The sequence below is a fragment of the Balaenoptera musculus genome, chromosome 10 (assembly GCF_009873245.2).
Source record: "Balaenoptera musculus isolate JJ_BM4_2016_0621 chromosome 10, mBalMus1.pri.v3, whole genome shotgun sequence".
Classification (NCBI taxonomy): domain Eukaryota; kingdom Metazoa; phylum Chordata; class Mammalia; order Artiodactyla; family Balaenopteridae; genus Balaenoptera; species Balaenoptera musculus.
In genome coordinates, this window is record NC_045794.1 from 103977537 (window position 1) to 104005050 (window position 27514).

Consider the following 27514-nt stretch of genomic DNA (forward strand, 5'->3'; position numbering starts at 1 on the left):
AAACATCACACTTCTAAATAACACATGGGTCAAAGAAGAGATTTCAAGAGAAATTTTAAAATAATTATAACTAAACGAAAAACACAACTTACCAAAACTTGTGGGATGCAGTGAAAGCCATGCTTAGAGGAGAATTTAATGCGTATATTACATTACAGCGTTCAATGCATATATTACAAAAGAAGAAAGATGTAAAATCAGTAATCTAAGTTTCCACCTTAAGGAACTAGAAGAAGTCCAACATAAGCAGAAGAAAAGAAATAATATGAATCGGAGTGGAAATCAATTAATTTGAAAACAGGAAATGAATAGAGACTATCAATGAAACCAAAAGCTGGTTCTTTGAAAAGATTAATAAAATTGATAAGCTTATAGTCAGACTAAGAAAAAAAGAAATTATGCTAATTACTAATAACAGAAATGAAAGGAGTCATCATGACATCCCATGGACATTAAAAATATAATAAAAGAATACTGTGAACAACTCTGTGAACACAAATTTGATAACCTTGATAAAATGGGCCAATTTCCTGAAAGACACAGCCAAAAGTCACACAAGAAGTAGACTATCTGAATAGGTCTATATCAATTAAAGAAATTGAATCAAGAATTAATAACCTTCCAAAACAGAAAGCACCAGGGCCAGATGAGTTCACTGGTGAATTCTATCAAACATTTAAGGAGAAATTATACGAATTCTCCACAACCTCTTTCAGAGGATAGAAGCAAAGGGAATACTTCCTAACTCTTTCTATGAGGCCAGTATTACCCTAATATCAAAACCAGACAAAAACATTACAAGAAAAGAAAACCGCAGGCCCATATCCCTTAAAGAAACTATAAAACTCCTTGAAGATAACATAGGAGAAAACTTAGATGACCTTGGGTGTGGTGATGACTTTTTAGATACAACATCAAAGGCACGATCCATGAAAGAATCAATAGCTAGACTTCGTTAAAATTAGAAACTTCTGTTGACAATGTCAAGAGGATGAGAAGACAAGCCACAGACTGGGAGAAAACATTTGCAAAAGACACATCTGATAAAGGACTATCATTCAAAATATACGAAGAACTCTTAAAGCTCAACAGTAAGAAAACAAGCAACCTGACTAAACAAAGGGCTTAAAAAAGCAGGGAGACTGCTTCACCAAAGAAGACTCTTCACCAAAGAAGACATATAGATGCCAAGTAATAATATGAAAAGATGCTCCTCATCATACGTCATCAGCAAAATGCAAATTAAAGCAAGACTCCACTACACACCTATGAGAATGGCCAAAATCCGGAATACTGACAACACCAAATGCTGACAAGGATGTGGAGCAACAGGAACTCTCACCGTTGCTGCTGAGAATGCAACACGGTGCAGCCACTTGGGACGACACTTTGGTGGATTCTTACAAAACTAGGCATACTCTTACCATACGATCCAGCAATCATGCTCCTCAGTATTTACCCAAAGGAGTTGGAAACTTACATTCACACAAAAACCTGCACACATGTTTACAGCAGCTTTATTCATAATTGCCAAAACTTAAAATGTGGAAGTTCAGTTTGTGACTTCAAATCTCAGAGGCCAAGATGTACCTTTAATAAGGTACGTTTGGAAAAAGACACAATTAGGCCTACCCCTCACACTGCACACAAAAGTAAACTCCAGGGACTTCCCTGGTGGTCCAGTGGCTAAGACTCCAGGCTCCCAATGCAGGGGGCCCAGGTTCAATCCCTGGTCAGGGAGCTAGATCCCACGTGCCGCAACTAAGAGTTCACATGCCACAACTAAAGATCCTGCATGCCACAGCTAAAGATCCCGCATGCCGCAACTAAAGATCCCGTGTGCCATAACTAAGACTGGACGCAGCCAAATAAACAAATAAATAAATATTCTTTTTTCTTTTTTTAAAGTAAACTCCAACTGGATCAGCAGGTCTACATGCAAAAATGAAAATATACAAGTACTGAAAGGAGGCAGAGCTGAGCTCCTGAGTATGGGGAAGCTTCCCAACTAGGAGCAGGTAAAGAAAAGACTGATGAACATGAAAACATACAATTGACAAAAATTCTGCATGGGAAAAGGACTTCAGAAGCAGATTCAAAAGACAAATGACAAACGGGGAGAAATTATTTGCAATATATATTGGATATAAAGGGCAAGTACCCCTATTAATTGAATTTTTATAAAGTGAGGGGGAGATGACCAAAAATGCAATGGAAAATGGACAAAAGCTACAAACAATTTACAAAGACAGATGGCCCTTAAACCTATGAAGACATTCAGCTCCACTCATAGGAAATGAAGATTAAAACCATACTGAGATGCTACTGCTTACCCATCAGACTGGCAGATTGAAAAAGGTTAACATATTCTGTGGGCCCTGTGGAAATGGGAAATGGTACCACCCTTGTGGAGGGGAATTGGGCAATACCTAGCAAAACTAACACGCATTTACCCTTGGCCTAGCATTCCCACTTCCAGGAATTTGCCCTAAAGATATACCTCAAACAATTTGAAAATACAAATGCATAAGGCTATTCTTTGTAGCATTATTTGAAGTTGCAAAATATGGGCAACCACCTAAATGCCCACATGCAGGAGATTGACTGAATACATTAGTGCACATCCATATAATGAAGTACTGTGGTTCCAAAAGATGAGAGAAATTCCTGTGAATAGATGGAGTGATTTCTAGATCTCCAGATGTGAAAAAAACAAAGAGCGTATGGAATGCCACTGCCTTTGGGGAAGAACGAAGGGGAATAAAGAATATGTGTATTTGCTGGTCTTTACAAAAAGAAACACATGAAGGATAAACCAGAAAACAATGACATTCGCTACAAAAAACAGGGAGGAGTTATAGGAGGGAGGGAGCAACTTCCCTGAGCATGCCTTCAGGAAGAGTTCGGACGTCTAGAAGAGTGCGTGGTCACGGTCTACCAATTAAACAGGAGGGGGAATCGGATCCTAGGACTTAAAGCAAATGAAAAGTGAATCAAAAGAAAAACGTAACACACTGAGGTGGGTAATCCAAGGAATTTATAAATGCAGTATTGACAGTCGTGGGCAAGGGAGCAAAGTGCATGAATCCAGACGTCTTGTTTGTATGGCAAAGGGATCCCAAAACTATTTATCATCTTGAGCAATCACAGTTGACCCTTGAACAACACAGGTTCGAACTGCATGGTCCACTCATACGTGGATTTTTTTCAATATACTGGAAAAGTTTTTGGAGACTTTCGACAGCTTCAAAAAACTCACAGATGAACCATGTAGCCTACAAATATTGAAAAAATTAAAAAGTTAGGTGTGTCATGAATGCATAAAACATATGTACATGTTAGTCTATTTTATCATTTACTACCATAAAACATACATGAATTTATGATATAAAGCTAAAATGTATCAAACCTGAGGCACAGGACTTCCCTGGTGGTGCAGTGATTAAGAATCTGCCTGCCAATGCAGGGGACACGGGTTCGATCCCTGGTCGAGGAAGATCCCATATGCCGCAGAGCAACTAAGCCCATGCACCACAACTACTGAGCCCTTGTGCCACAACTACTGAAGCCCGTGCGCCTAGAGCCTGGGCTCTGCAACAAGACAAGCCACTGCAATGAGAAGCCCACGCACTGCAACGAAGAGTAGCCCCTGCTCGCTGCAACTAGAGAAAGCCCGTGTGCAGCAATGAAGACCCAATGCAGCCAAAAATAAATAAATTTATTTAAAAAAAAAAAAACCTGAGGCACACAACACACAGCTCCATCTGAAGTGCAGAGAAAGGAAGCAAACGTAAAGATGCCGTATGAAGTCCTCACTGCATGAATTAACTGTAGCACCTACAGTGATAATGCTGCAGCCACCCCTGCTGCTGCTTCCGGAGCGCGTGTTCCCCGCATCCGCGTACAACGCCGTGTGCGCTCACCCCCTCCGGAGCAGGTGGTCTCTCCAGTAAACCGCAATCTCTTGTGGTTCTTGCGGATTTTTTCATCGTATTTAGTGCAACACCATGAACCTTGACCACCACCACAGGACCCACGAAGTGCCCTGGAAGTGCTGCAAGTGCTCCCAAGACGCAGAGAAAAGGCAAGACGTGAAGAGAAAAAGCTTGTTGTGCCTCGTGGAGTGAGGTCTGCAGCTGCGGCTGCCGCCACTTCAAGATGAATGTAAAAAAGAAAAGGAAATCCATGAAGCTGGCACTGCAGCTACACCAGCAGGCAGAAAACCTTGCACTTCTTGTGAAATACCTTTTTATTTTTATTTGAAAAAGCAGCTTTTATGCGGGCGCAGGATTGCCGTAAGAAAGGTGCACCTATATAGACTCTAATAATGATTCGAGAAAAAGCAAAGTCATCACACGACAACTTAAAGCGAAAGGGAGGGGAAGGTTGTAAAGCTGGAGAATTGAATGCCAGCAAAGGATAGTTTGATGATTTTAGAAAGAGGTTTGGCTTTTAAAATGTCAGGATAACGGGAGAGGCAGCGCAGACAAGTTCTCAGACGCTGTTAAGAAAATCATTGGGGAGAAAGGACATCTGCCTGAACAAGTTTTTAATACAGATGAAACTGCCCTATTCTGGGGGAAAATGCCACAAAGGACATTCCTCAGTAAGGAGAAGCGAGCAGCAGCATTTCAGGCAGGAAGGAACGGGCCGTCTCTATTATCCTGTACAAATGCAGTCGGGTTTCTGGCCAGGACTGCCCTCATCTGTGAAGCTGCTGACCCCCAGCCTTGCAGGGAGAAGATGAACAGCAGCTGCCAGTCTTTTGACTGGACATCAAAAGGGCCTGGGCAACCAGAACACTTTTTCTGGATTGGTTCCATCGATGCCTTGTCCCTGAATTCAGGAAGCACCTTGTCAGGAACGGACTGCCTTTTACAGTTCTTTTGATACTGGGCAACGCGCCTGCCTGCCAAGAACCCCAAGAGTTCAACACCGAAGGTGCTGAGGTGCTGAAGTGGCCTGCCTGCCCCCAGACACAATGTCTCTATTCAGTCTCTAGGCCAGGGGGCCACAGGACCTTTAAGGTTCATTACACACGACACTATATGGAAAGGATCATCAACGCTATGGAAGAGAACCCTGATACGGAGAACATCGTGAAAGTCTGAGAGTCTGGGAGGATCATACCATTGAAGATGCCATCGTTGTTATTAAAAAAAAAAAAGCCGTGAGAGCCGTCAAGTCCAAAATAATACATTCCTGCTGGAGAAAACTGTCCAGATGCTGTGCATGACTTCACAGGATTTACGAGAGACTCAGTCAAGGAAATCATGGGGGACTTCCCTGGTGGCACAGTGGTTAAGAATCCGCCTGCCAATGCAGGGGACATGGGTTCGAGCCCTGGTCCGGGAAGATCCCACATGCCGCGGAGCAGCTAAGCCTGTGTGCCACAACTACTGAGCCTGCGCTCTAGAGCCGGCGAGCCACAACTACTGAGCCCACGTGCCACAACTACTGAAGCCCACACGCCTAGAGCCCGTGCTCCGCAACGAGAAGCCGCTGCAATGAGAAGCCCACGCACCGCAACTAGAGAAACCCCGCGCACAGCAACAAAGACCCAACACAGCCAAAAATAAATAAATAAATAAAAATAAATCAAGGAAATCATGAAAGAGACTGTGGGTTTGGCAAATAAAGTGGGGGGGGTGGTGAACAGTTCTGAGATATGGGTCTTCAAGAAACTCAAGGACTGGGACTTCCCTGGTGGTCCAGTGGTTAGGACTCCGAGCTTCCACTACAAGGGGCCTGGGTTCGATGCCTGGTTGGGGAGCTAAGATTCCACAAGCCACGCAGCGCAGTCTGAAAAAAAAAAAATTCCAGGGCTACTAGGCAGCGCACCAGAGGAACCCACAGACGACGACCTGACGGAGATAGACGAGGGCTCCTGAGCCAGAGGCAGACGATGAGACAGGCGCAGGAGCAGCAGCAGCGCCGGGGAACAAACTGACATCAGACAGCCTGGCAGAATGGTCCCAGTGAGTCAACACGACTTTCGACTTGTTTTACAATATGGATCCTTCCATGATACGGGCGCTGAAGCTAAAGCAAACGGTGGAAGGATTGGTTGTATATAGAAACACTTCAGAGAAATGAGAAAGCAAAAAAGTCGGGCAGAGATTATGATGTATTTCTGCCAAGTTCACTGAGTGCACCGGCCTCCCCTGCTTCCACCCCCCCCCCCACCTCTGCCGCCTGAGACAGCAAGACCTACCCCTCCTCTTCCTCCTCCTCCTCAGTCTCCTCAGCCTGAGGATGAGGAGGATGGAGACCTTTGTGACGACCCACCTCCACCTAACGAACAGTAAACAATCATCATGCTGCGGTTAACAGACCTCTCTGCTGTGTGTCTCGATGTGAAAAACTAACAGCTGTACACCCTGTAAAAGACTTATATTGGACAGTCCATCCTCACATAGGCATAAGCTGAGTGATACTAAGTATAAAATTAACAATGTGGTTTTGTTTTATAACTTTGCTTTCAAAGAATCAGGTACAGTCTCCCTCCCTCCCTGACTTGTAATTGGAGAAACCGTGTAACAGTCTATCATCATAGGTTTTTTGTTTTTAATGTAACAATGTTCCCAACACTGTATGATGAATATGACTGCAATACTATATGCCATAAAAATTTTATGACGACCCATCCATTAGCGTATAGGCTGGGCTACCTGGACGTGATCGTATCGATCACACTAGGCAACCATAAAGCAATCACGTTGCTGCTGCTTCATTATCAGTGCATATATCATTGTACCTGTAAATAAATGTGAATTTCTTTTTCACATTATCTTTTCATTATTGATGTCTAGTATTAGTTGTATGTGTAACACCTACAGCCTTTCGTATGGTCTAAGACAATAATGACGTAGGTACTGACAGACTAGTCACCTTGGAAACAGATGACGAAAACTCATGATGTTGATAAATACAGTACTATAAGTATTTTTTTTATGATTTTTTTTTTTTTTTTGGCCCACTGTGCAGCTTGCAGGATCTTAGTTACCCGATCAGGGATCAAACCCGGGCCCCCAGCAGTGGAAGCACAGAGTCCTAACCACTGGACCGCCAGGGAATTCCCTATGATTTTTTTAAGTTTTTTACTGAATTTGTTACAATATCGATTGTTTTGTTTTTGGTTTTTTGGCTGCGAGGCATGTGGGATCTCAGCTCCCCGACCAGGGATCGAACCCACACCCCCTGCATTGGAAGGCAAAGTCTTAACCACTGGACCCCCAGGGAAGCCCCACTATGATTTTCTTAATTAACATTTTCTTTTCTGTAGCTTACATAATTGAAAGAATACAGTATCTGACATGTAACATACATGTGTCATGGACCATTCATGTTATGGGTAAGTCTTCCACTCAACAGGAGCTATTAGTAATTAAGCCTTGGGGGGGGGTCAAAGGTTATGTGCAGATTTCCGACTGCGTGGGGGTCGGTGTCCCTTGACACAGGTCAAACGTACGTTGATGTTGTCGGGGTCGGATTCTCACTGCAGGGACAGGACATGCAGACGTGGAACGAGGGAGGCAAACGGACGCCACAGAGGTGGGGCGGAGCTGGAGGTGTCGGCATGCTGCTGTGACCTCTCACACCTGTGCACGCGCACAAGCGTGTCCCCACGTGCACGCGCGCCTGTCCTGCCTCTCTCCGCAGAAAGGGCCTGGAAACACGGGCATCCTGATAGCAACGAGCACGCTTTGCACCCAGATCTCGGTCTCTGAAACCAGTCCCTGCCCAAAGGAGCCTGGCCCTCCAAACGGCCGACTCCAGGGTGGAGACAGAGAGGCCCGAGGAGCCTGGGTGGGACTCCTTGGGCCAGCACGCAGGGAAGTGCTCAAAGCCTTAACGACAGGGCACGCAGCCGGGACCGCACGGCTTGACAGGCCCCCCGGGGGAATCTGCAGTTTGAACACCAAGGCAACCGACAGGGCAGCTCACGGCCCATCGAGGTCCAGCAGCAGTCCACGCGTGCAGACTGACGACCGGGGGCCACATCTAAACACTGAGAACTGCCGATGACAGGTTAAGTAACAAACGCTCATGAGAAACAGGCAACGGGGGAAGGTGGGCCCCGCTGAGCGGCGGGTGGCCGCAGCAGGAATCACCAGGGGGCGCTGTGTCCGCGAGGTTTGGGGAGGGGCCCGCACAGACTGCTTGTCTGCTTCGGTGGAAAAAACAGTAACTACAGGTCAGGAAGCGCCACCTCCTTCCGAGGCACCGAGGCACTCGGGCTGGAGGCCAGGCGTAGGCAACTGCCTCTGGAATGGCTCAGGAAAGACTGCCTGTCTCTACGCACACGTGTGTAGCGTGTGTGCACGTGTGCATGTGCACGGTGTGTGTGCACGCAGGCAAAGCACACTCAGTTCCCTGCATCGTCTTCAGTGCCTGGTGAAGTCAGACACATGTCAGGAACTCAGTAAACACTGTTCAGCAAAGTGGGAAAGTGCCCAAATCACTTAAACAAAACCCAGGTGGAGGCAGTCTCTGGAAGCATCACCCGAGATCGACAGTAAGAAGACATTTACAATTTGATTCTCACTCTTTCTGAATGCGTTTATCTCCTAAAGCCTCATCTGAAATGGAAACGGCTGCCTGTGACCACAAAGAAGGCCCCGCCCCGAGGGCTGGGTGCTGGTGGGGACGAGTCCAGCACGTGCCGAGTTTCTGCGGTTACGCTGCCCCAGGGGGATGCCCTTTCAGGGGCCGAGAGGCCACAGCCTGCTGCCCAAAAGCAGCTCCGCGGGCAAGACCCAGGTCCTGCTGCCGTGGACAGCACTCGGTCTGGACGGCAAACAGCATCCCACCCACCGTCACCCCGGCAGGGGTGCCGGGCCCCTCGTCCTCACAAGCGGTGGGCGGCGTGGACGTGGCTGCCCCGGCTGTGGACGCGCCCCTGTGAGGGCGCAACCCTGGTCCTCTGCGCGTTTCCCGTCTCGTCCCGTTGGTCGGAACACCGACGTTCCTGGAGGGCCTCTGGCTCCTCCTCAGGAAGGCCCGAGAAGCCTCTCCAGAAGCACCAGCTTGGTCTGCAGGTTCACGTCAAAAGGGGGCAGCCTGGTGAGGTTCAGGCTCAGGCCGGCGGTGCCGGGGACGCTGGCCAGCACCCGGTGCGTGTCCCGGTAGGGGGCCAGATGCCCGGGGACAGCCTCCACCAGGAGGTGCGTGTAGGCCAGCATGCGCTCGGAGCCGGGCCGCACGTCCTCCCTCTTCTCGTACCTGCAAACGAGAGCAAGGCTGTGTGCCCCGGGGTCCGTGGCGGCCCCGGGAGCCCATGCACGAGACGAGGACGTACCTCCAGGCGCTGTTGACTTCCAAAAACCGGGACACACCTGTCTGGGCAGCGGCCACGTCGATGTGCACCACGACATCTGCGGAAACCGCGTCTGCTCGGTTAGCGCCACGAACCCGGCACCTCTGGCCAGAGCCGCAGCCGGCAGCGGGGGGCTGAGCGCCTACCTGTGCGGGGGGGCACCAGCTCGTGCAGCCTCTGCATCGCCACGCCGCCAGGGTAGTTGAAGTGGGACACGTACGAGCCTGTGGCCGAGTATGTGGCGTTCACCACGAGGTGTCCTATCACGAGGAGGGACCCCACTTTATACAGCCAGGACTTCTTATAATTATTCAGCCTGTAAAAGAGCAGTGCACCTTGCGGAAAGGCAACGGCAGCAGCAGAGCAGAACCTATCGTTGGGAACAGAAACCCACTGCCCGCTGTCGCTGAGCGAGAGTTAGCACCAAGCAGGCAGACGTGACACTGTCTCTCTGAAATTCCACCCAGATGCCAATTTAAAACTTATATTACATTTTCAAGCATCCCACGTCATTACTTGGGTCAGAGCGTAGCCTCCGGGCCAAATACCGCGCCGCCTGTGTGTAAGCGAAGCGGACGGGATAAGGCCGCTGTCGCAGTGCGCGGGCAGGACCGCGAAGCCCACGGAGCAAGGCACTCACCGTCTGTCCTTTACAGGCCAGTTGCTGGCCCTGTACACTCAGGCTGGACCCTTGACCAAAGCCTGGCCAGGCGCCCAGTTAAACACGTCGGTTTACCCTAAGCACCGTCCCCTTGTGAACCGGTAAGCCGCCCCAGGGGAGCCCAGGCAGCAGCGTCTCGGCGGTGGCACTCACACACGGGCGCAGCCCCTGGCGGCCACGACGTTGAGCAGGGGGAAGGCGTAGATGATGAAGCGCAGCTCCTTGTGCGGGAGAAGCGAGTACAGAGCCACGAAGCCCAGCGCCGGCAGGAGCAGCGCCAGGGCCCTTCTGTCCGCGGCGCCCAGAGGCACAAAGAGCAGGCTGCAGCCCAGGCCGCGAGGCAGGGCCGAGTAGAAGTACCAGAGCAGCGGCGAGGTCTGTGGCAGGGGGGTTAAGGAGGCCACGCGCCAGCCACAGCTGCCCGTCCCCGGGCCGGGCTCAGGCGGGAGCCAGGAGCGTGCGGGAGACACAGCCCTGACGGCGCCCCTGCCTGCAGCACCCGGGACCCCCGCGCCTCGGGCCACGGCGTGACCCCTTCACACGCGGACAGAGGCTGGGACTCGGGTGCCGGTGCCAGAGCCAGGCCGCGGATGGCAAGTGGGGCTGCGCCGAGTTCTTTAACTTTTCCCTCCGTTTTTCACTGTAAAAACAGACTGTCCCAGGGTGATGGGCCCACTGGGGACTCAGTATTCTATTTGCGTGTGTTTAACTACTCCAGGATAAAATGTGAAAGGAAAGCAGATCATCACGAGGACAAAGGAGACGCTTCGGCTACAGACACCGGGTGGCGGCCACTGGACCAGGGGAGGCCCAGACTGCGGGGAAGAAGGCGCCAGTGCTGGCGCTGCAGCAGCCGCCATGCTCCATCAGGTGCGGACACAGGAGGAGAGTGGCTCATCGCGCAGCCCCGCCCCGTGGGCCACTGTGCAGACACTGGAAGGATACGCCCCAGTTGGAACTTTTGTTCAGGACGGTGTTGTACCAGAGCACCTTTCCTTCTGGCCACACGAGGTAGCGCCAAAAATAGGAGTCCACGGCCACCGTCAGTCCTAAGAAAAGAAGACCTCAGGAAAGAACACGGCCACCTGGGAAGCTCGGATCTCGACGCAGCTGGCTGAACGGCAGCCGCGGAGTCCTGGTCACAGGTGGATGTTCCCGAGACGCAGCCCCGTCAGCACAGAAACCAGGAGCCACCAGCAGCTTCACGTAAAGGAGCTGAGGCGTCGGGACCTACCCCCCGAACGAGCCTCTTCACGCAGGTCCCTCCCTCGTGGCCGCCCGGCCTGGCTGAGACACACGAGGAGAAGAGCCCCTGATGGAGGCCCCGGGCAGCAGCGGGTGGGGGCCCTCGTGGGGGACCCTTGGGCAGAGCAGCCAGGGACCTGCACCGAGATGTTTTACCACCACTGAAGGTGAAGGTAATTCCATTTAACGAAAAACAAAAACAAGAAAACCTCCCGAGTTTCGTCTGCATGAAACAAGACAAGGAAAGCACAGACCCCAGACCGCGCGGCCGCGGTGACCCGACTCACCTAAGCAGAGTATCCCGGCCGGCACGGCGCAGCGCAGGGCCCTGGCCGCCGAGACCTTCCGCAGGCAGAGCGGCGGCAGCAGCGCCAGGCCCAGGAGCAGGCTCAGCTCGGCTCTGAAGACCAGGACGGCGAAGGCCGAGAGCCGGATGAAGCGCGCCCACCTCTGCCGCAGCCAGGCTGCGAGGGCTGCCAGGACTGCAAGGCACAGGCCGGGAGGCGGGCCGCTTGCGCTCTCCTCGGGAAAGCCGCCCAGAGCCCTCCAGCAGCCAGCCAGCGCCTCTCAGAGCCAGACCTGCCAACGCGGCCCGGGGCCGCACCGCGACAGCCCCCCGCCCGGCCCGCGTCCTGCGCCATGGCGCAGCCCGAGCCACTTCCGCAGGCCAGGCGGCCCCGGACGGCCCCGGACGGCGCTGGACGGTGCTGGACGCCGGCGCCCGCCGCCTCCTCCGCAGCCTCGCACTCGCACGTCCAGCGCCAACCTCGGCCGCCCCCTCCCCCTCTCCCGCCGGCGGCCTCTCCCGCCCGGTCCCTCCGAGGTCCCTGCTCCCCGCACTTGGCCCCCCGAGGCTCCCGGAGCGTCCCCACTGGCCCCGCACGAGGCTTCCTCTTCTCCCAGCTCCGCGGACCAGCTCCAGCTCCGGTCCTGCTCAAGAGAAGCCGAGCCCTGGAAGCCGGGCCTCAGTCCAGCTCCGAGGACAGGGCCCTGCTCCCCTCGCAGGGTTTCTGAGACGCCCGGTGGGGGGCGTCTTCGACGGGCAGACACGTCGGAGGGAACCCCCCGGGCAGGCCGGCCGCGGATACATACCCACGGGCAGGGCCAGCACGTTGGGGAGCGTCCGCGTGCAGTAGAACATCAGGTGGAACTGCGAGGCCGTCACGCAGCAGAACAGAGTGGCCACCGTGGCCCCAAACTGCCGCCTCACTTCTTTTTGTAAAGTCCAGAGTCCAAAGATCACGCTGAGTCCAAGGACGGCCCTGACTGAACAGAGAGGGCGCCATGTGTGTGACAGCGGCGGGGCGGGGCCCTTAGCGACCACGGGGTCTCGAAAGGGCCCTGAGGGAGGGGAGCTGCCTTCGGTGCTAAGAACGGGCTGGGTGTACACGGCAGAACAGTACTCGGCCACAGCGGAGGAAGCCACGCCACGGCAGCAACATGCAGGAACCCAGGGGTGATCACACTAAGTGAAGTCAGACAGAGGAGGACAAGTGTCATATGTTATCACTTATGTGTGGAATCCAAAATATGACACAAATGAACCTACATACAAAACAGAAACAGACCCACAGACACAGAGAATAAACTTACGGTTACCAAAGGGGAAGGAGGAGAGGGATAAATTAGGAGTTTGGGATCGACACATACACACTACTGTATATAAGATAGATAATTAACAAAGATACACTGTATAACACAGGGAACTATCTTCAGTATCTCATAATAACCTATAACGAAAAGAATCTGAAAAATATACATATAACTGAATCACTTTGCTGTACATCTGATACAATGCCATATTGTGAACCAACTATACTTCAGTTAAAAAAAATAAGGGGCTTCCCTGGTGGCGCAGTGGTTGAGAATCTGCCTGCCAATGCAGGGGACACGGGTTCGAGCCCTGGTCTGGGAAGATCCCACATGCCGCGGAGCAACTGGGCCCGTGAGCCACAACTACTGACCCTGCGCGTCTGGAGCCTGTGCTCCGCAACAAGAGAGGCCGTGATAGTGAGAGGCCCGTGCACCGCGATGAAGAGTGGCCCCCGCTCGCCGCAACTGGAGAAAGCCCTCGCACAGAAACGAAGACCCAACACAGCCAAAAATAAATAAATAAATTTATAAAAAAAAAAAATAGACACGTAAAACAAATGGAACTAAAATACATTAATTTAAAATGACAGTATATTTTTTACTGAAACTAGCGTTAGGTGAATTTGTTCATTTTGTGCTTCACTCGCTATTAACTGAATTCTTTTAATTTTGAGTGTGGTGGGCCACATTTCGTGTCCTGTCACATCGTTTATTAAACACTTTTGAAACTGTCAAAAAATGGGCGGGCCATGGAAGACGGACAGTCTAGACCCTGGCCGCCCCACCCTGAAGCTGCACCGTGCCTGGTGGCCCCGAGGCAGGGGCCTGTGGCACGCAGCCGCTGGGCAGGGCAGGAGCATCAGGACGGCAGCCCGGCACTGACCCCAGCGGCCCCGCCACCTGGCCGATACCTCCAGGGCCGCGTTTACCAAGGACCTGATGCGCAGACGTGGCCCCCAACTCTCCCGTCCAAGGCTTCCTGGCCCCCCCACGTGACCACAACAACCTGGAGCGAGGGTGGATTTCCGTTTCCTCATCTGCCCTTTCAAGAAGCGGAACTGCTTCTTCCCCAGGAATGTGTGATTTTTAAAGCTCTCCATACAGGCCGGAGCAACCAGCCGTGAGATGGGTTTGACTGAGCTGGGAAACGTACTGCTTCTGCCCGGGGGATGGGGCTCGGCCCCCACTGCAGTCACGAGGGAACAGCCCGGCGGGGCTGACGCTGTCCCCGCTCTGAGTCCCTCTGCTGAGTGGCCGAGATTCCAACAGGTGGACCCTCCTGCACGAGGGACCCTCCACCTGGGTGACTGAGACCCTCTGACCACACTGCAGTTCTCCACCCCGTCCCCGTTTGAAGACCCCCTTACCTACTAGCTGAGAATAGAACTTGGACGCTTCCAAGAGCGAAAGCACGTAAACGGCGGGGCTGGAGAGCGCCGCGATCACCAGCGGCCCGAGGAACGTCCTGGGGACCACGCCAGGGAACTCGAGATGGTCAAACTGTAGGGAGAAGGGCAGGTCAGCAGAGGCCCCAGGAAGCGGGGGTCGACGCACGGCTCGGGCAGGAGCTCACCTTCTCCACGTCCAGCCGGTGGTAGAGCAGGTCGTGCACGGCCTGCAGGTTGAAGCTCTCCTCCACTTTGGTGTAGGGGCAGGCGACCAGGTGGACGGCGGCTACCACCACCAGCAGCCCCAGGAGCCGGCGCTGCTTGCCCAGGCCCGACGGCCTCTTCCCGGCCATTCTGCACGTCAGCCTCACGGACCTTCATCCACCGCCGGCACCGCCACTCGAATCGTTTTGAGAGAATGGAGACGCAGGTCCCTGAGCTTCAAAACTCACGCTCGCGTTAACACCTGGGAAATGTGTTTGAAGGGTAATGGGAATCCTCTGAACTGCTGCAGCTTCTGTAATCCGAAAACACATCAAAGTAGAACGTTGAAAGAAAAATCATGCTAGAGAAGCTTTCGTACTTTAACCAGCCTTCTTACACTTTAAGCTGTGCGAATACTTTTCCAGGAAGAAAGACCTGAGTTGCAGAACCCGAGTTTAGTCCACTGTGCAGCCGGGACCTGGGCCAGCCCGGCGCTGGAGGGCAGCAGGACGACCCCCGTGCTCGAGAAGCTGAAGTCTGGCCGGAGAGTTAGGAACAAGCTGGGCTCGGCCCCCACGGTACTGGCCGAGGGAGATGGGCCGGGAGGCTGTGAAGTAGGAGGGCGGGAGGGGTGCGCCTGGAGAACTGCAGAGGGACAGCCACGAGAGGACAGGAGGTGAGGCGCAGGGCTCGGGGCGCCAGCGAAGCCCTGCACCCCAAGGATGGTGAGACAGGGCCGCGGACACCCACCCGCCGTGTCTGAGCCTCTTGGAGCCCCGGGGAGCACCACGCTGGTCGTGAGCACAGACACGTGGGCGGCAGAAAGCAAGAGTGTGTTCCTGGGGGGTGGGGATGCAGACAGACGTGCCTGCAACGGACCACCCAAACACCAACAGGACTTTGGGGGGCACCCCATGGCACGAAGCTTCCTGGGAAAACCATGGAAGTGTCTGGGGCAGTTCCTACTCGTGGAAGACCTCTATCTTTCAATCTGGCGAGGGAAGGAAGATGGCAAGTTCTTCCTGTTTCTGGCTTGTCTGAAAACAGGTTTGCTTTTATTTGATCAAAACCAGAAGAGCAAGAAGTGAAAGGAGAGAACCACGGTGCTTACTGTTTGTTAAAACTACTTTTTGGTTAGAGGGAGAGGTATGAAGTCTGTACTCTCCTAGGATAGCAAGTGGGGAATCAACACCTGAGGGGGAACAGGAATCTTGTTTGATATGGTGGTGGTGGTGAGGTGAGGGAAGTAAGGGGGTCAAAAGGGCTCTAATAATTAAGAATTACCAAAATAACATGCAGTTCCCAGGAAAGTAACAGAACTTTTCCCTTACCAAATGTAAGGGTGGGATCCTTCTGTCCCCCGCTCCCCACTGTAACCTCAGCAAGGATGGACTCCGGTCATCACAGGGGGCATCTGTCTCCCCTGCTGGGCTCACAGCCTGAGAGCAGGGCTGACTCACTGCTGTATCAGCACAGCCTGGTGCATAGCAGGTGCTCAACAAACTACTTGAAGAAGAAATTCATAAAAACTAAGCGTGGGGGGCTTCCCTGGTAGCTCAGTGGTTAAGAATCTGCCTGCCAATGCAGGGGACATGGGTTTGAGCCCTGGTCCGGGAAGATCCCACATGCTGCAAAGACCCAACGCAGCCAAAAAAAAAAAAAAAAAAAAAAAAATTAAAAAAAAACAAAACAAAACTAAGCGTGGATGTCATCACACCAGTTTACATTTTCATTAAAGAAACGTTAACGCTTTAATTTCCAGTGAAGCCGAAGAGACCACGGAACGTTCATATACTACTCTCTGTTCCTCTTACTGTTCGAGGGGAAAAAAGGGTCTACAGAACTAGGAAGCATCTCTAAGGCCAGGTGGTCGGAGCAGCTGCGCAGGTGCTCCGTGGCAGGAACCTGACTCGGGCTCACAGCTGTCCCAGGCCAGTCCCTGCACACCCCACTCCACACCTCTGCCCAGAGAAGGTTCCCCTGCGGGAAGATCTAGACTCTGTTATTTCACAAGCTGTGGGGTGAAAAGGCACCTGCCAAACCCCGCTCCGGGCCCCAGGAGCTTCTCATCCAGATAAGAGTGTGCTCTGTGCTGACGACCAAGGGCAGAAACCAACTGGCAAAGCAGCTTATTTTGGAGGCGCTGGCGGCACCCTGCATGCCCAGCCGGACCACGAGGAGACAAACAGGACATAAGCAAGTACAGAAACCACGGTCAACCCCCCACCGGGCCCGAGACGGTGAGCAGACGCACCTGCACTGGTCCACACCTGCTTGCAGCTGTTCTGGTTGTTAATCTGACGCACCCACAGGCTAAAACAGGCCACGACTTTAAAACATGTCGTTTATAGGATGGTGACCCCTCAGATTAGGTGCAAAGGCCTTCTTGTCCCCGCCTATTCGGATTCTAAGGTCTCTACTGAAACTGGTCAAGTCAGATGTTCATGTTATTAATCCCTGGCTGGAAACACAAAGGAACTGGTACAAATTCGGCCAGAGAAAACTCTGTATCATTTGTACTGCTTCCTTCTGGCAGTTCTGTCCTACTAGAAACCAGGTAATGCCCACCTTCGTTCTTCCTAACTTAAGCCACGGGTTCCAGTGCCAATGGCCTCGGGCACGTGGGGAAATGCAGATGTCTGGAAGCCCATAAACACTCATCAGGCCCCAGGTGAGGAGCCCCAACCCTAGGTTAGGAGACTGCCCCCAGGTGAGGAGCCCACCGCCGGGTGAGGAGCTTGGCCCTCAGGTGAGGAGCCCAGCGGTCGTCCTGCGTGGACACGCACGGTGAGGCCCAAGGAGCACCGCGACAGCGCCGGCCCGGGGTCCCCGCAGCCCGTCCCGAGAACCCCAGCCGCGCGCGCTGACCTCTCCAGCCCACGGCGCAGTCCCTCGAAGCGCGTCCGCCTGGGCTACCCTCAGCCGGAAGTCGAGCGGCGGAAACCGAGAATAGAGGCGACGCCCTTGCCCGAACCTAACATGGCCACTAAACCCCGGCTGCCGTCGCGGCGGGCGCCCTCTCTGCCCGGAGTAAAGATGGCCGCAGCGGGCGGTGCAGGCCAGAGGCCGGCGCGAGGGGCGGGCTCGGATCTCCACGCCCCCTGTGCCCAACCTTCCCGGCGGGACGCTGACCCGGGGCCTTCCTATTGGTCGCCTCTCGTGGCGAGCTCGGATTGGGCCACATGGGGACGGGGCGGGCCCATCCGACCAATAGCGATGCGAGGGCTGGCGCGGGGCGGGGCCCCGGCCGGCGCCGTCAAGTAGCCCCGGGAACGGCCGGCGTTTCGGAGCCGGTGGGCGGCTGGAGGCCGGAGCGCTCGGCCGGTTCCCGCTGGACCTCGGCCAGTGCCCGCGCGGCCGCGTTCCCGCAGCGCTGTCCACGTCGGCCCGCCATGCGCCCGCCGGCCCCGGCCGTGCTGGGGCTGCTGCTTCTGATGCTGCTGTCGCCCGGCGAGGCCACCAAGAAGCCGACGCCCTGCAAGCGATGCCGGGAGCTGGTGGACAAGTTCAACCAGGTGGGCCGGTCACCCCGCGGGGACACGAAGCCAGGGGTCTGGCCGGGGTCGCCTCGCCGTGGACCAGGGTCACCCCACCATGGACTAGGGTTGTCCCGCCGTCTACTGGGGTTACCCCCTCCGTGAACTGTGGTCACCACACCAGGGACCCAGGGTTGCCCCACCATGGACTGGGTCATCCCACCATGGATCTGGGGTCATTCCACCATGGACTGGGTCACCCCACCATGAACTGTGGTCACCCCACCATAGACCGCTCACCTCACCGTGAACGAGGTGAGGCAGCAGTGCTGAGCCCTGTGCGGCCGTCTCCCCGCAGGGAATGGTGGACACAGCAAAGAAGAACTTTGGTGGTGGAAACACGGCTTGGGAGGAAAAGACGCTGTCCAAGTATGAATTCAGGTGGGCGCCCTGCTCTTACTGGCCCAGCGCCTGCCTTTGGTGCCTGACGTGTTCCTGGGAGCGCTGACTGACAGACACAACGTCTCTTGGGGCTTGTCACCTGTCCTTGCCTGGGGCTGGCGCACTGGCTCCTGGCTGGCCTGTTGGCTTGCACACTTGTCCCACTCGCCCTCCACTCGGCAGACACGGTGGTTTCTTAAAAACATAGGTGGGGCTAAATCCCTCCTGCCCCCCACCCCGAGCTCCGGCCTCCTCTGGCCCCATTGCAGGGCTTCCCCTGGCACACCCCACACCCGATGTCCCACCGTGAGGACGGACAGGCCTCCCTGCCCAGCCCCACCCTCCGTGTTTAGTTCTCTGCCTGGCACTGACTACCCCCGGCCCCACTTGGGTGTTTGCTGAGGGTCTTTTTTCACTGAAGTGCCACTGTAGTTGTGGCCTGGCAGCAGGTGGGGCCTCGGGACATCCCTGGGGAATGGACGCTGACCACTGAGGTGCCCTTTGCCCCGGCCTCGCCGAGCTGACGGCCTTGTGTTTCAGTGAGGTCCGCCTGCTGGAGATCATGGAGGGCCTGTGTGGGACCAGCGACTTCGAGTGCAACCAGCTGCTGGAGGAGCACGAGGGGCTCCTGGAGACCTGGTGGCTGCGGCTGTGAGTGCCCGCGTCCCCGGGGACCAGCACCAGCGACTCCTGGCTTTTGAAATGATGTCAGGTTTAAAAAGCTACAAAAATAGTAGGGGTTTCCACACACCTGTTTTTTTCCTTACCCATGTTCCCATCCTTTATTACCAAAGTGCGACAATCCAGACGAGGGTATCAGCTGGAAGAGTCTTTTGGCACCCAGACCCTCGTCTCCCAGATCCCATGATACTCAGAAGCACGTTACACGTTCAGCTGTGTTTTTGTTTTGAGGAAGTCTGCCGCGTGAGATTTATTGAACACTTTTTAAAATCCTCAGGAAGAAGAAGTATCCTGACTTATTTGAATGGTTTTGTGTGAAAACACTGAAAGTTTGCTGTGCTCCAGGAACTTACGGGCCAGACTGCCTGGGTGAGTTTCCTGCGGGGACTCGCGAGCGTCCTGTGTTAACCCTGTCGTGATTCCCGGCTGGGCGGGAGCTCGGGTGGGAACGTGGGCCCTGTGCAGCCTCCTCCCAGCTGTCAGGATCTTCGCCTCTGGGTATCTGGTCCCAAGTATGCTCCTAATTCAGGGCTCCACAGACCCCCTGGTCGCCCACCTGGATGCTGCCCTCTGGGTGCGGGGAGGTGGCCCATACGCAGCGAAGCCCGTGTGAGAGGCCGGGGCCAGGGGCGTCCAGCCTCCGGGGGTGAAGAGACTGAGTGAAGCCATGGCTGCCGCCCAGGCGTCACCGAAACGTTCACGTGGATCAACTGGGCAAAGGGCACGATCCTGGCGCTCAGGCCCCACCCCGGCCGAGGCTGCCCCTGCCTTGCTTGTCCCGCTGGTGTGGCGCCACAGCGGGGGTCCTCACTGTCCCGTCCTCGGCCCCGTGTCCCGGGTGACGCAAGCCAACGCGTCCTCCAGACACCTCGCCAGTGTGGGGCTCCTATGTCCCCAGACAGAAGGGGTGAAGCAGGGCTGGGGTTTCAGCAAGACACAGAGAGCTGGGTTTATGAAGTGTCGCGGGGTGTGCTCTGAGCGGCTCGGCGTCCCCGCAGCGTGCCAGGGCGGGTCCGAGCGGCCCTGCAGCGGGAACGGCCACTGCAGCGGAGACGGCAGCAGACAGGGCGACGGGTCGTGCCAGTGCCACCCGGGGTACCGGGGACCGCTGTGCGCCGACTGCATGGACGGCTACTTCAACTCGCTGAGGAACGAGACGCACAGCACCTGCTCAGGTACCCGGAGCTGGCTGTGTAGACGGGAGGGGGACCCGGTGACCACCGACCCAGGCTTCTGGGAGCTGAGGGCGAAGACGCGGGCCCTTGTACGATGTAAGAAGGGACGTGACAGGACCAGCAGCCGGAATGGCCTTGCTGCCTGTCCCCAGACAAGCCCCAGGAGGGGAGTGTGAGCTGCTCACCCCCGACGTCCTTCTGGAGAAGGGCTCGGAGGCTGGACAGCGTGGCACCTCCAGCTCCGTGACGTCCACGCTGGTCCCGGGGCCCCGGGCCTGCACCTGGAGTGTCTGGCCCGAGCTTGCTCTCCCCGCGGCTGTCCCAGCAGGAGGCTCGGGTGTCCTTGGGCGCAACTCGGGGATCAGAGGCTGGTGTCCCCGCTGTCACTCAGGCTTAGCGTCTCGGAGTGAGCAGAGGCAGGGCTGAGTCTGGCCAGGTCAGGGCACCAGCAGGGTGGGGAGGTGGCCCAGGTGAGAACCGGGACAGCGGAGGCCACGCAGTGTGACCTCCTGGCCCCAGGTCCCCGTGTAGAGGACACGCCGTCTTGGTCACCCTGGTGTCAGGTAAGGTGGGCTCTCCCACCTGGGTTCTGGGCCCCCCCGTGAGTTCTGAGATGGGCCTGTGGGGTTGCACAGGTAGAGCCTTCTCAGCTGTGATGGGCACGCTTCTGCCTTCTGGTCGGGGAGGCCCATGCCCTGCTCGTGAGGCTGCGTCAGCCCGGGATGGCGTCCTCTGACGGGGCGTAGATGCGTAAATCCGGGGAGGAAGCCACGAGTGGCACCCTGCCTCGATGTGTTTTCTCGTTGGTGGTCACTGTGTACAGGAAGACTTTTTGGGCGTCGGCAGTCATGCTGAATTCTCCCGTCAGGGCTGGCGGCGAGGCTGCACCCCCTGGGCGTCCCCGTGGAGAATGTGCTGGGTGTCTGGGAGGCCGGCCCCTCCGATTCCTGCCCCAGGCCTTTCCCGGGCCCAGACGCCCACGCGTGTTGGCGGGCGGCACGCGCATGCGCAGCTGGGTGGGGCCCCGCGTTCGGGAGGCTGCCTCTGGCAGGTGACAAGCGTTCCTCTGGAGTCCGCGTTCGCTGAGCAGCCTATCCTGCCGGGCGTGGGAACCCCCGTGTGCTCTCTCCTCTCGTTCCATCCGGGGACGTTGTGAGTCACACGAGTAGGTTTCTCTGCTGTTGAGCGTATCTTGTTCCTCTGGGATTTTTTGCTGGTTTGCGGTTTTTGTTTTCACCCTATGAACGTCAGCTCCTAATTTCCGAAACGCCCTTTGCGTCGAGTTCACTCCTGAGACGGGATCCCCACGTACTGACGGCTGTGCCACCTCTGCCTTCCAGCCTGTGACGAGTCCTGCAAGACGTGCACGGGCCCCACCAACAGAGACTGCGGCCAGTGCGAAGCGGGCTGGGCACGGGAGGGCGACGCCTGCGTGGGTGAGGCTGGTGGGCTGCCCTCCCCCACCCCTTCCCCCCACTCTCTCGTGGCGTCTGCGCAGCCCCAGCTACCCGCAGGACACCCCACTCCCGCCCTCCGCCCCCTTCTGACTCGTGGGGAAGCAGCCTCTGACGTTCCAGGCCGTGTTTTAACGGGTCACAGCGTGGAGGCTGGGTTTGCCCGCGTGCGATCTTGCCTGTGGGCCGGTTGCTGCACGTGAACCCTCTGTGGCCTGGACTCTGGGCTGGGAAGGTGGCCCCTGCCCCCCGTCCTTGCCATCAGGTGGCCCCGGTGGTCCTGTTGGCTCGGGGCCCGGGAGGGAAGCCTGGGACTTGGGTCCAATCGTGTGTCCTCGGGCCCTGGTTTCATAAAAGAGACAGACGTGGGGTGGGGGGCTGTGGCCGGCAGGTGGACACTGCAGGCCACGGGCGGCCTCTGACTGTGGTGGACTCCGCACGGCCCCTCGGTCTGGAGGCCCTAGCCGTGGCGCGCGGCTCTCCCCGTCCGCCGTGCCCGGCCAGCTGGGGCCCCGCCTGCTCCTGGGGTGTCTTGTCCTCGAGCCGCAGCCCGTGAGTGCTGCCCTACAGCCCGGCCGCCAGCATCTCGGCCCTGCCCGAGTCCGCGCAGGCCCAGGTGCTGGCGGGGGCGGCGGGGCGGGGGGCGGGCGGCCACCGGGCTGCCGTCCTCCCGCCAGGGCCTCGGTTTTGGTCTCATCCTCACAGCTGCTCAGCCGCAGGCAAGTCGGGGGCCTCACGTCCCAAACTGAGTGGGGAGGGTGGTGCCCCCCCAGCCCCGCCTAGGAGCTTCACCGCAGCCCCGTGGGAGCGCTCACGGGTCAGCCGCTGGTCCCACCTGCACACGGAGACCCCCGAGGATGACTGACTGTGTGTCCCCCCACGGCGGTCCCTCTGGCCGGCGGTCGGGGCGCGGCTGCCGCCACAGCTGTGCCGTCCTCTGCAGATGTGGACGAATGCGCAGTGGAGCCGCCCCCCTGCGAGGACCAGCAGTACTGCGAGAACATCAACGGCTCCTTCGTGTGCCAGGGTGAGCGTGCCTCCCGGCCCTCCGGCTCCAGCCCCTCCTTCCCCTCCAGAGGCTTGCGGCTTGTCAGCGTGACCCCTGTGTGCTCTGCCACCTTAAAACGTTTACGGTGGCAACACAAGTGATAGATGTTTCCTAAAGAAGAATCAGGAATTCAGATAAGTTGAAAAAAGGTGGCAACCATCCACTCCCTGGGGAGGGGCCCCTGGCAGGCCGGTGCTGATCTGAGCGGCCCCTTGTTACCTGTTTGTTTTTCATTCAACAGTATCGTGACCGCCTTTGCATGTCACATTTTTGTACATCGTGTTAATTACTTTGGAGCATGTTGTTATTTCACGGTTTTCTTCAACAATCTGTATCGTTGAATATTTGTCATACACCGTTTCCCACAGTTACAAACTTTGAAGACCCCCGTAGGTAAAGCTTCTTACATTCTTCATTATTTTCTTTGGATGAGTTTCCGAGTTGCTCAGTTCAAGGGAATGTGGATTTTAGGGCCACCCACCCCCCCCGAAAGGTTGAAAGGTGGTGCCGATTCCTCGCCTTCCCCCCCCGCCCCCCCCCACCGTGTCCGCGACCATGCCGTCCTGTCTCCATGTTTGTGGACACACAGCTTCAATGAGACGCCCCCAAAGCATCACACGTTCTCTGCTGTCGTTGGCACCAAGCTCCTAGCTGGTGAGTCAGCAGTGTCACAGCTGGAGGCGGGTTTTGTTTGAGAAAAGATGCTGCCCTCCATCCTTCACGTGGCAGAGGTCGTGGAGGGGCCCCGTCAGCACTGCTTCCGCAGCCCGGCCTGCACCAAGGTCCCTTAGCAACACAGTGCCAACGGTCGATCGGTCAATCGCAGCAAGTCCGCACTTTGCCTCGAGCGCACGCTGTCTGCTCCCCACCGCCCCCAGGATGGGGACACTGGCCTCTCCCGGCCGCAGGGCCTCCGCCATCTCGTGTGTGGTTTCAGGTCGCGCTTTGCTCACAGGACGGGGGTCTCGTGTCGTCATCTCCCTCCCCTCTCGTTTCCAGAATGTGATTCTACCTGCGTGGGATGCACAGGGAAGGGTCCTGGACAGTGTAAAGAGTGCATTCCCGGCTACTCGAAAGAGAGCGGCCAGTGCGCAGGTCAGCGGGCGCATCTGCGTTCAACTCAGGGGCGGGAACCTTCCCAGAGACCACGTGCACTGGTGGGGACGGGACCCTAGGCTGCAGACTCCGATTCTCATGTGTCCAGGGGCGTGGGGGCCGAGCGAGGGCCTGCAGGCTCCGGCTGGACGTCCCCCTCGACAGTCAAGCCCGGCTGGAACCCGGCTGGAGAACCACCGGGCTCCGCCCTCACGTTTGCCTGGACCGTCTCTTCTTCCCGCCCCCGACGGCCTGGCTCTGGGGCTCCTGTTAAATGCTCCCCTCTGTCTCCTTTCTCTAATGGGCTGGTTCCATCTCTGCGCTTTCTGCGTGGGAGTGAATCATGACGCGTGAATGCCTCGATCCTTCGATCCCCATGTGCACGTTTGCCGAACGAGGTCACCTGGTCAGCGGAATGTTTTCATTTAGACATTGACGAGTGCTCGCTGGCGGAAAAGCCGTGTCTGAGGAGGAACGAAAACTGCTACAACACGCCCGGGAGCTTCGTCTGCGTGTGCCCTGAGGGCTTCGAGGAGGCCGAGGGCGTCTGTGTGCAGACGGGGCCGGCGGGGGCCGGTGAGTGACCGCTCGCCCCACGGCCGCCCTCTACCCTCTGCCCTCGGCCGCGGGGCCTGGGTGCGCTGCCACCTGTTCCCAAGTTAAGAAATTTACACAAAAGGTGGCCCTGGGATGATGGGAGCCGGGGTTCCTGGAAGACAAGAGCGTAAAGTCCTCTGCGGGGACGAAGCCCCGGGGGGCTCCCTCTCGCATGGAGGGAGGGAGACGCAAAGGAAGGTCAGCAGACGGGCCGCCAGCCGAGCAGCCCCCGGGTCCGGCCGAGACAGACGTGCAGGGAGGCGGCGGGAGGGGCAGACGGCTCCACGGGGGCTCCTGGGAGCCGCGACAAAGCGCCACAGGCCCGGCGGCGTCAACCCCAGAGGCCCCTTGTCTCCCAGTCCTGGGGGCTGGATGTCTGAGATCAAGGTGTCGGCAGGGCTGCCTCCCCCTGAAGCGTGTCGGGGAGCAGCCTTCCTGCCTCTTCGGGCTCTGGTGGCTGTCGCTCTTGGCGTTCCTGGGCTGGCAGCTGCGTCCTTCCAGCCTCTGCCTCTGTTTGTCACATGGCATTCTCCCTGGAGCCTGTGTCCGAAGTTCCCTCTACTTACAGGGACACCAGCCATTGGGTCAGGGCCCACCCCAGTGAGCTCCTCTTAACCTGCTCCCTTGCAGGGACCCTATTTCCAAGTAAGGTCCCGTTCACAGGCACCGGGGATTAGGATGCCAACCTATCTTTTGGGGGGAACACGGTTCTTCCCACAGTCATCTCGTACAAGTTCTAGAACAACACGGAGAATGTGAAAGAAGCCACGTTAAAAAAGACAATGGCTGAGAGTTTTCCCGAAGGAGTAAGACTTGGCTCAGGCTCCAGAAGCTCCCCGGGTCCCGGCAGGATAAAGAGAGGCTAATCCACATGTAGACGCCCTGTAGGAACCGAGGGGCCTGACGGTCAGCGAGGGCCGCAGAGGGGCCGCAGCCATGCACCCTCTGTCCCCACACGTCACACAGGCTCTCGTCTCGTCCCGGCTGGTTCTGGGGGCACCTCACCGGCTCCCATCGCCCGTCTCTCCCACGGCCGTGTGGCGGCTCTGGGGTGCTGTCGGGACACCCCGGCCGCGGGGTGCTTGGGGCTGCTGCACCCAGAGGGGGCCTGGCGCCGCCCCACGGCCACGGGCAGCCTGTCCTCGCGTTACCGCGGCCCCAGCGCCGGCCTCATGGCCGCGGCCTCAGGACCTTCCGTGCTAGGATTTTACGGGCCGATCTGTTTGTTTTCTGACAGAAGTCGCAGAAGCAAGCCCAACACAGCCGCCGCCCCATGAAGATTTATGATGTGCAGCCACGTCAGAAGTCACACCCGCCCTTTAAATTATTCAGACCGTCGTCCTGGACGTGGCCCTTCATGTCACGCCGTCGCTCCGGGGGAAGCTGCTTTCATTGAAACGGCTGATGCTTATTTGACCCTTAAAAAAGCTGCATTTCTCGGTTGTTCTTAAACAGATTTGTATATTTTGATACCGTTCTTTATAATAAAATTGGCCACTGAATGTAGTTGGGCAGAGAACAGGTGTGGGTTTGTCTCGTTGGAAGCGTGTGGACCCTTAGAACGGAGTTTGCCCCGTCCTGCTGGAGCCCCCGGGCCTGCGGGGGTTTTCAAGGCAGCACAGCTGGGCTGCCCCGAGGGGCTCCCGCCCCCCCCCCCACCCCCGGCTTGCAAGCACCATCAGAACCTTAACCAGGTGAGTTTCAGGGCCCCACCTCTGGGCCCCTAGAGTGAGTGTCGCCAGGGACCCTGGGGGCTAAGCTGGAGAAAACGTCAGTCGTGAACCCCAGGGCCGGGTGGTCCCGTGGGAAGAAGGCGGCATGGAGCCCCCGCACCACCCCGCAGCCCAGCCCAGCCCGTTCCCACCGGTCCGTGTGGCGGTCAGACCACGGCTTCCGCTCCAGCCCCCCAGGGCTGCCCCCGGTGAGTGCCCGGTGTCCACCACCCCACCCACTCCCCTCACTCACGCTCCCCCAGCCCCTCTGGCCTCCTGTTTCCCCACTCCCGACCCCCCAGGCCTCACGCCATCCCTGTAAACGTCTCCCGCTGTCCTGGTGCACATAACCATCCACCAGTCCCCTTGCTGCACCTGTGCTCTCGGAGCCCGAGCTGGGCCCTCTCACCTGGGCACTGGGACAGGGCACCTGCAGGTGGGACTCTGCCGCGGGGGTGCCTGTGGGGAAGGGACGACCACAGCACCCAAGGGCCGCAGGCGCTGGCCACGCCCCAGCGCACCTCGGGCTCTCCCCGACCTCTCATCTCTGCCGCTGGGGAGGTGGAGCGTCCAGTCCCAGGCCTGCGGGGGGGCCCCGAATCCCTAGAGGGGGCGTGGAGTCCAGTGGGTTCAGCAAGGCCAATGAGCAGCACAGGGTGGGGGCTGCTCTCGTCTGGTCCAGGCCTGGGGGGCGTCCACACTGGGGGATGGCCAGTCGTCAAGCTGACACACAGTCCTCTCGGAGACGGACACAGCGGAGCAGGCTGAGGGGCAGGGCCCATGGGAGGGCGCGGCCACCAGCAGGGGGTGATGGGGGTGACGGCTGCGTGTGGAGGGCAGCGCGGGGCCAGGCGGAGGTGAGGGGATGGGGGTCCCTGGGGAGCCTGGAGGAGGAGGAGGAGGGAGCCTGCAGTTTGGGGACTTCCAGGAAGCCGTGTGGGCTGGGGCCCTGCGGATGGATGTCGGGTGGGTGTGGCCGGGTGCCGGGGGAGGTGCTGACCCGTGGGTGGACGAGGAGAGGGAGGCCCCTGGCCTGGGGTGCCTCGGGGAGGCGCGGCTAGAAGGCTCCCAGGAGAGGGAGAGAGGGGAAGCCTTCCCTGTCAGCTGCGGGGCTGCGGGGCAGGGGCACCTCCAGGCCAGGGCGGGTGGTCCCTGCCCAGCTCAGGTCCTGCACGCGGGGCCCAGGCTCAGGTGCCAAAGCCATCCCGCGGTGGGGCCTCGTGACTGCACTGGGGAACTGACCCCCTTTCCAGCTGGAACCAGATGGCCCCCGTCCTCACTGCAGGCCCTGGGACCGAGCTCACGGTCCCTGGGTGGCACTGTCTCCCCACACACGGTGGGGTCACCTGGGTGGCTGCCCTCCCCCCACCGGAGCTCTGTGGGTGCCATTGCCCCCTCTCCCCTACAGGTGGCATCAGTAGGTGT

The 27514-nt window shown here is 57.1% G+C and overlaps 2 protein-coding genes across 18 annotated transcripts; one reads left to right on the plus strand and one right to left on the minus strand.

Annotated features, from left to right (window-relative positions):
* Positions 1-2778: 2778 nt before the first annotated feature.
* On the minus strand, positions 2779-17370 carry ALG12 (ALG12 alpha-1,6-mannosyltransferase). 6 transcript variants are annotated; one of them, XR_005021462.1, is made up of 11 exons: positions 17279-17370; positions 14392-14723; positions 14186-14318; positions 12318-12491; positions 11513-11707; positions 10926-11029; positions 10134-10357; positions 9466-9635; positions 9302-9377; positions 7472-9225; positions 2779-3275 (listed from the first exon to the last, which is right to left on the minus strand). XR_005021462.1 is itself a non-coding variant. In XM_036865350.1 (10 exons), exons 2-10 carry the CDS (start codon positions 14557-14559, stop codon positions 8994-8996), a joined length of 1476 nt encoding a protein of 491 aa, XP_036721245.1. In that variant the 5' UTR covers positions 14560-14723; positions 17279-17370; the 3' UTR covers positions 7248-8993. The 6 variants fall into 6 exon arrangements, 5 of the variants coding, with proteins under 5 accessions (XP_036721245.1, XP_036721250.1, XP_036721247.1 ...); XM_036865350.1 differs by lacking the exon at positions 2779-3275 and having other exon boundaries at positions 7248-9225; XM_036865355.1 differs by lacking the exon at positions 2779-3275 and having other exon boundaries at positions 7248-9225; positions 14392-14672; positions 17279-17345.
* Positions 17371-17624: 254 nt separating this feature from the next.
* CRELD2 (cysteine rich with EGF like domains 2) lies at positions 17625-25903 on the plus strand. Of its 12 annotated transcripts, XM_036865359.1 has the most exons (12): positions 17663-17925; positions 18245-18327; positions 18868-18978; positions 19286-19377; positions 20007-20183; positions 21435-21619; positions 22343-22356; positions 22581-22664; positions 23275-23339; positions 23685-23780; positions 24210-24356; positions 25615-25903. In XM_036865359.1, exons 1-12 carry the CDS (start codon positions 17803-17805, stop codon positions 25662-25664), a joined length of 1227 nt encoding a protein of 408 aa, XP_036721254.1. In that variant the 5' UTR covers positions 17663-17802; the 3' UTR covers positions 25665-25903. The 12 variants fall into 12 exon arrangements, 8 of the variants coding, with proteins under 8 accessions (XP_036721257.1, XP_036721254.1, XP_036721256.1 ...); XM_036865362.1 differs by lacking the exons at positions 22343-22356; positions 23275-23339 and having other exon boundaries at positions 17625-17925; positions 21524-21619; positions 25615-25900; XR_005021463.1 differs by lacking the exons at positions 22343-22356; positions 23275-23339 and having other exon boundaries at positions 22563-22664.
* Positions 25904-27514: the final 1611 nt, after the last annotated feature.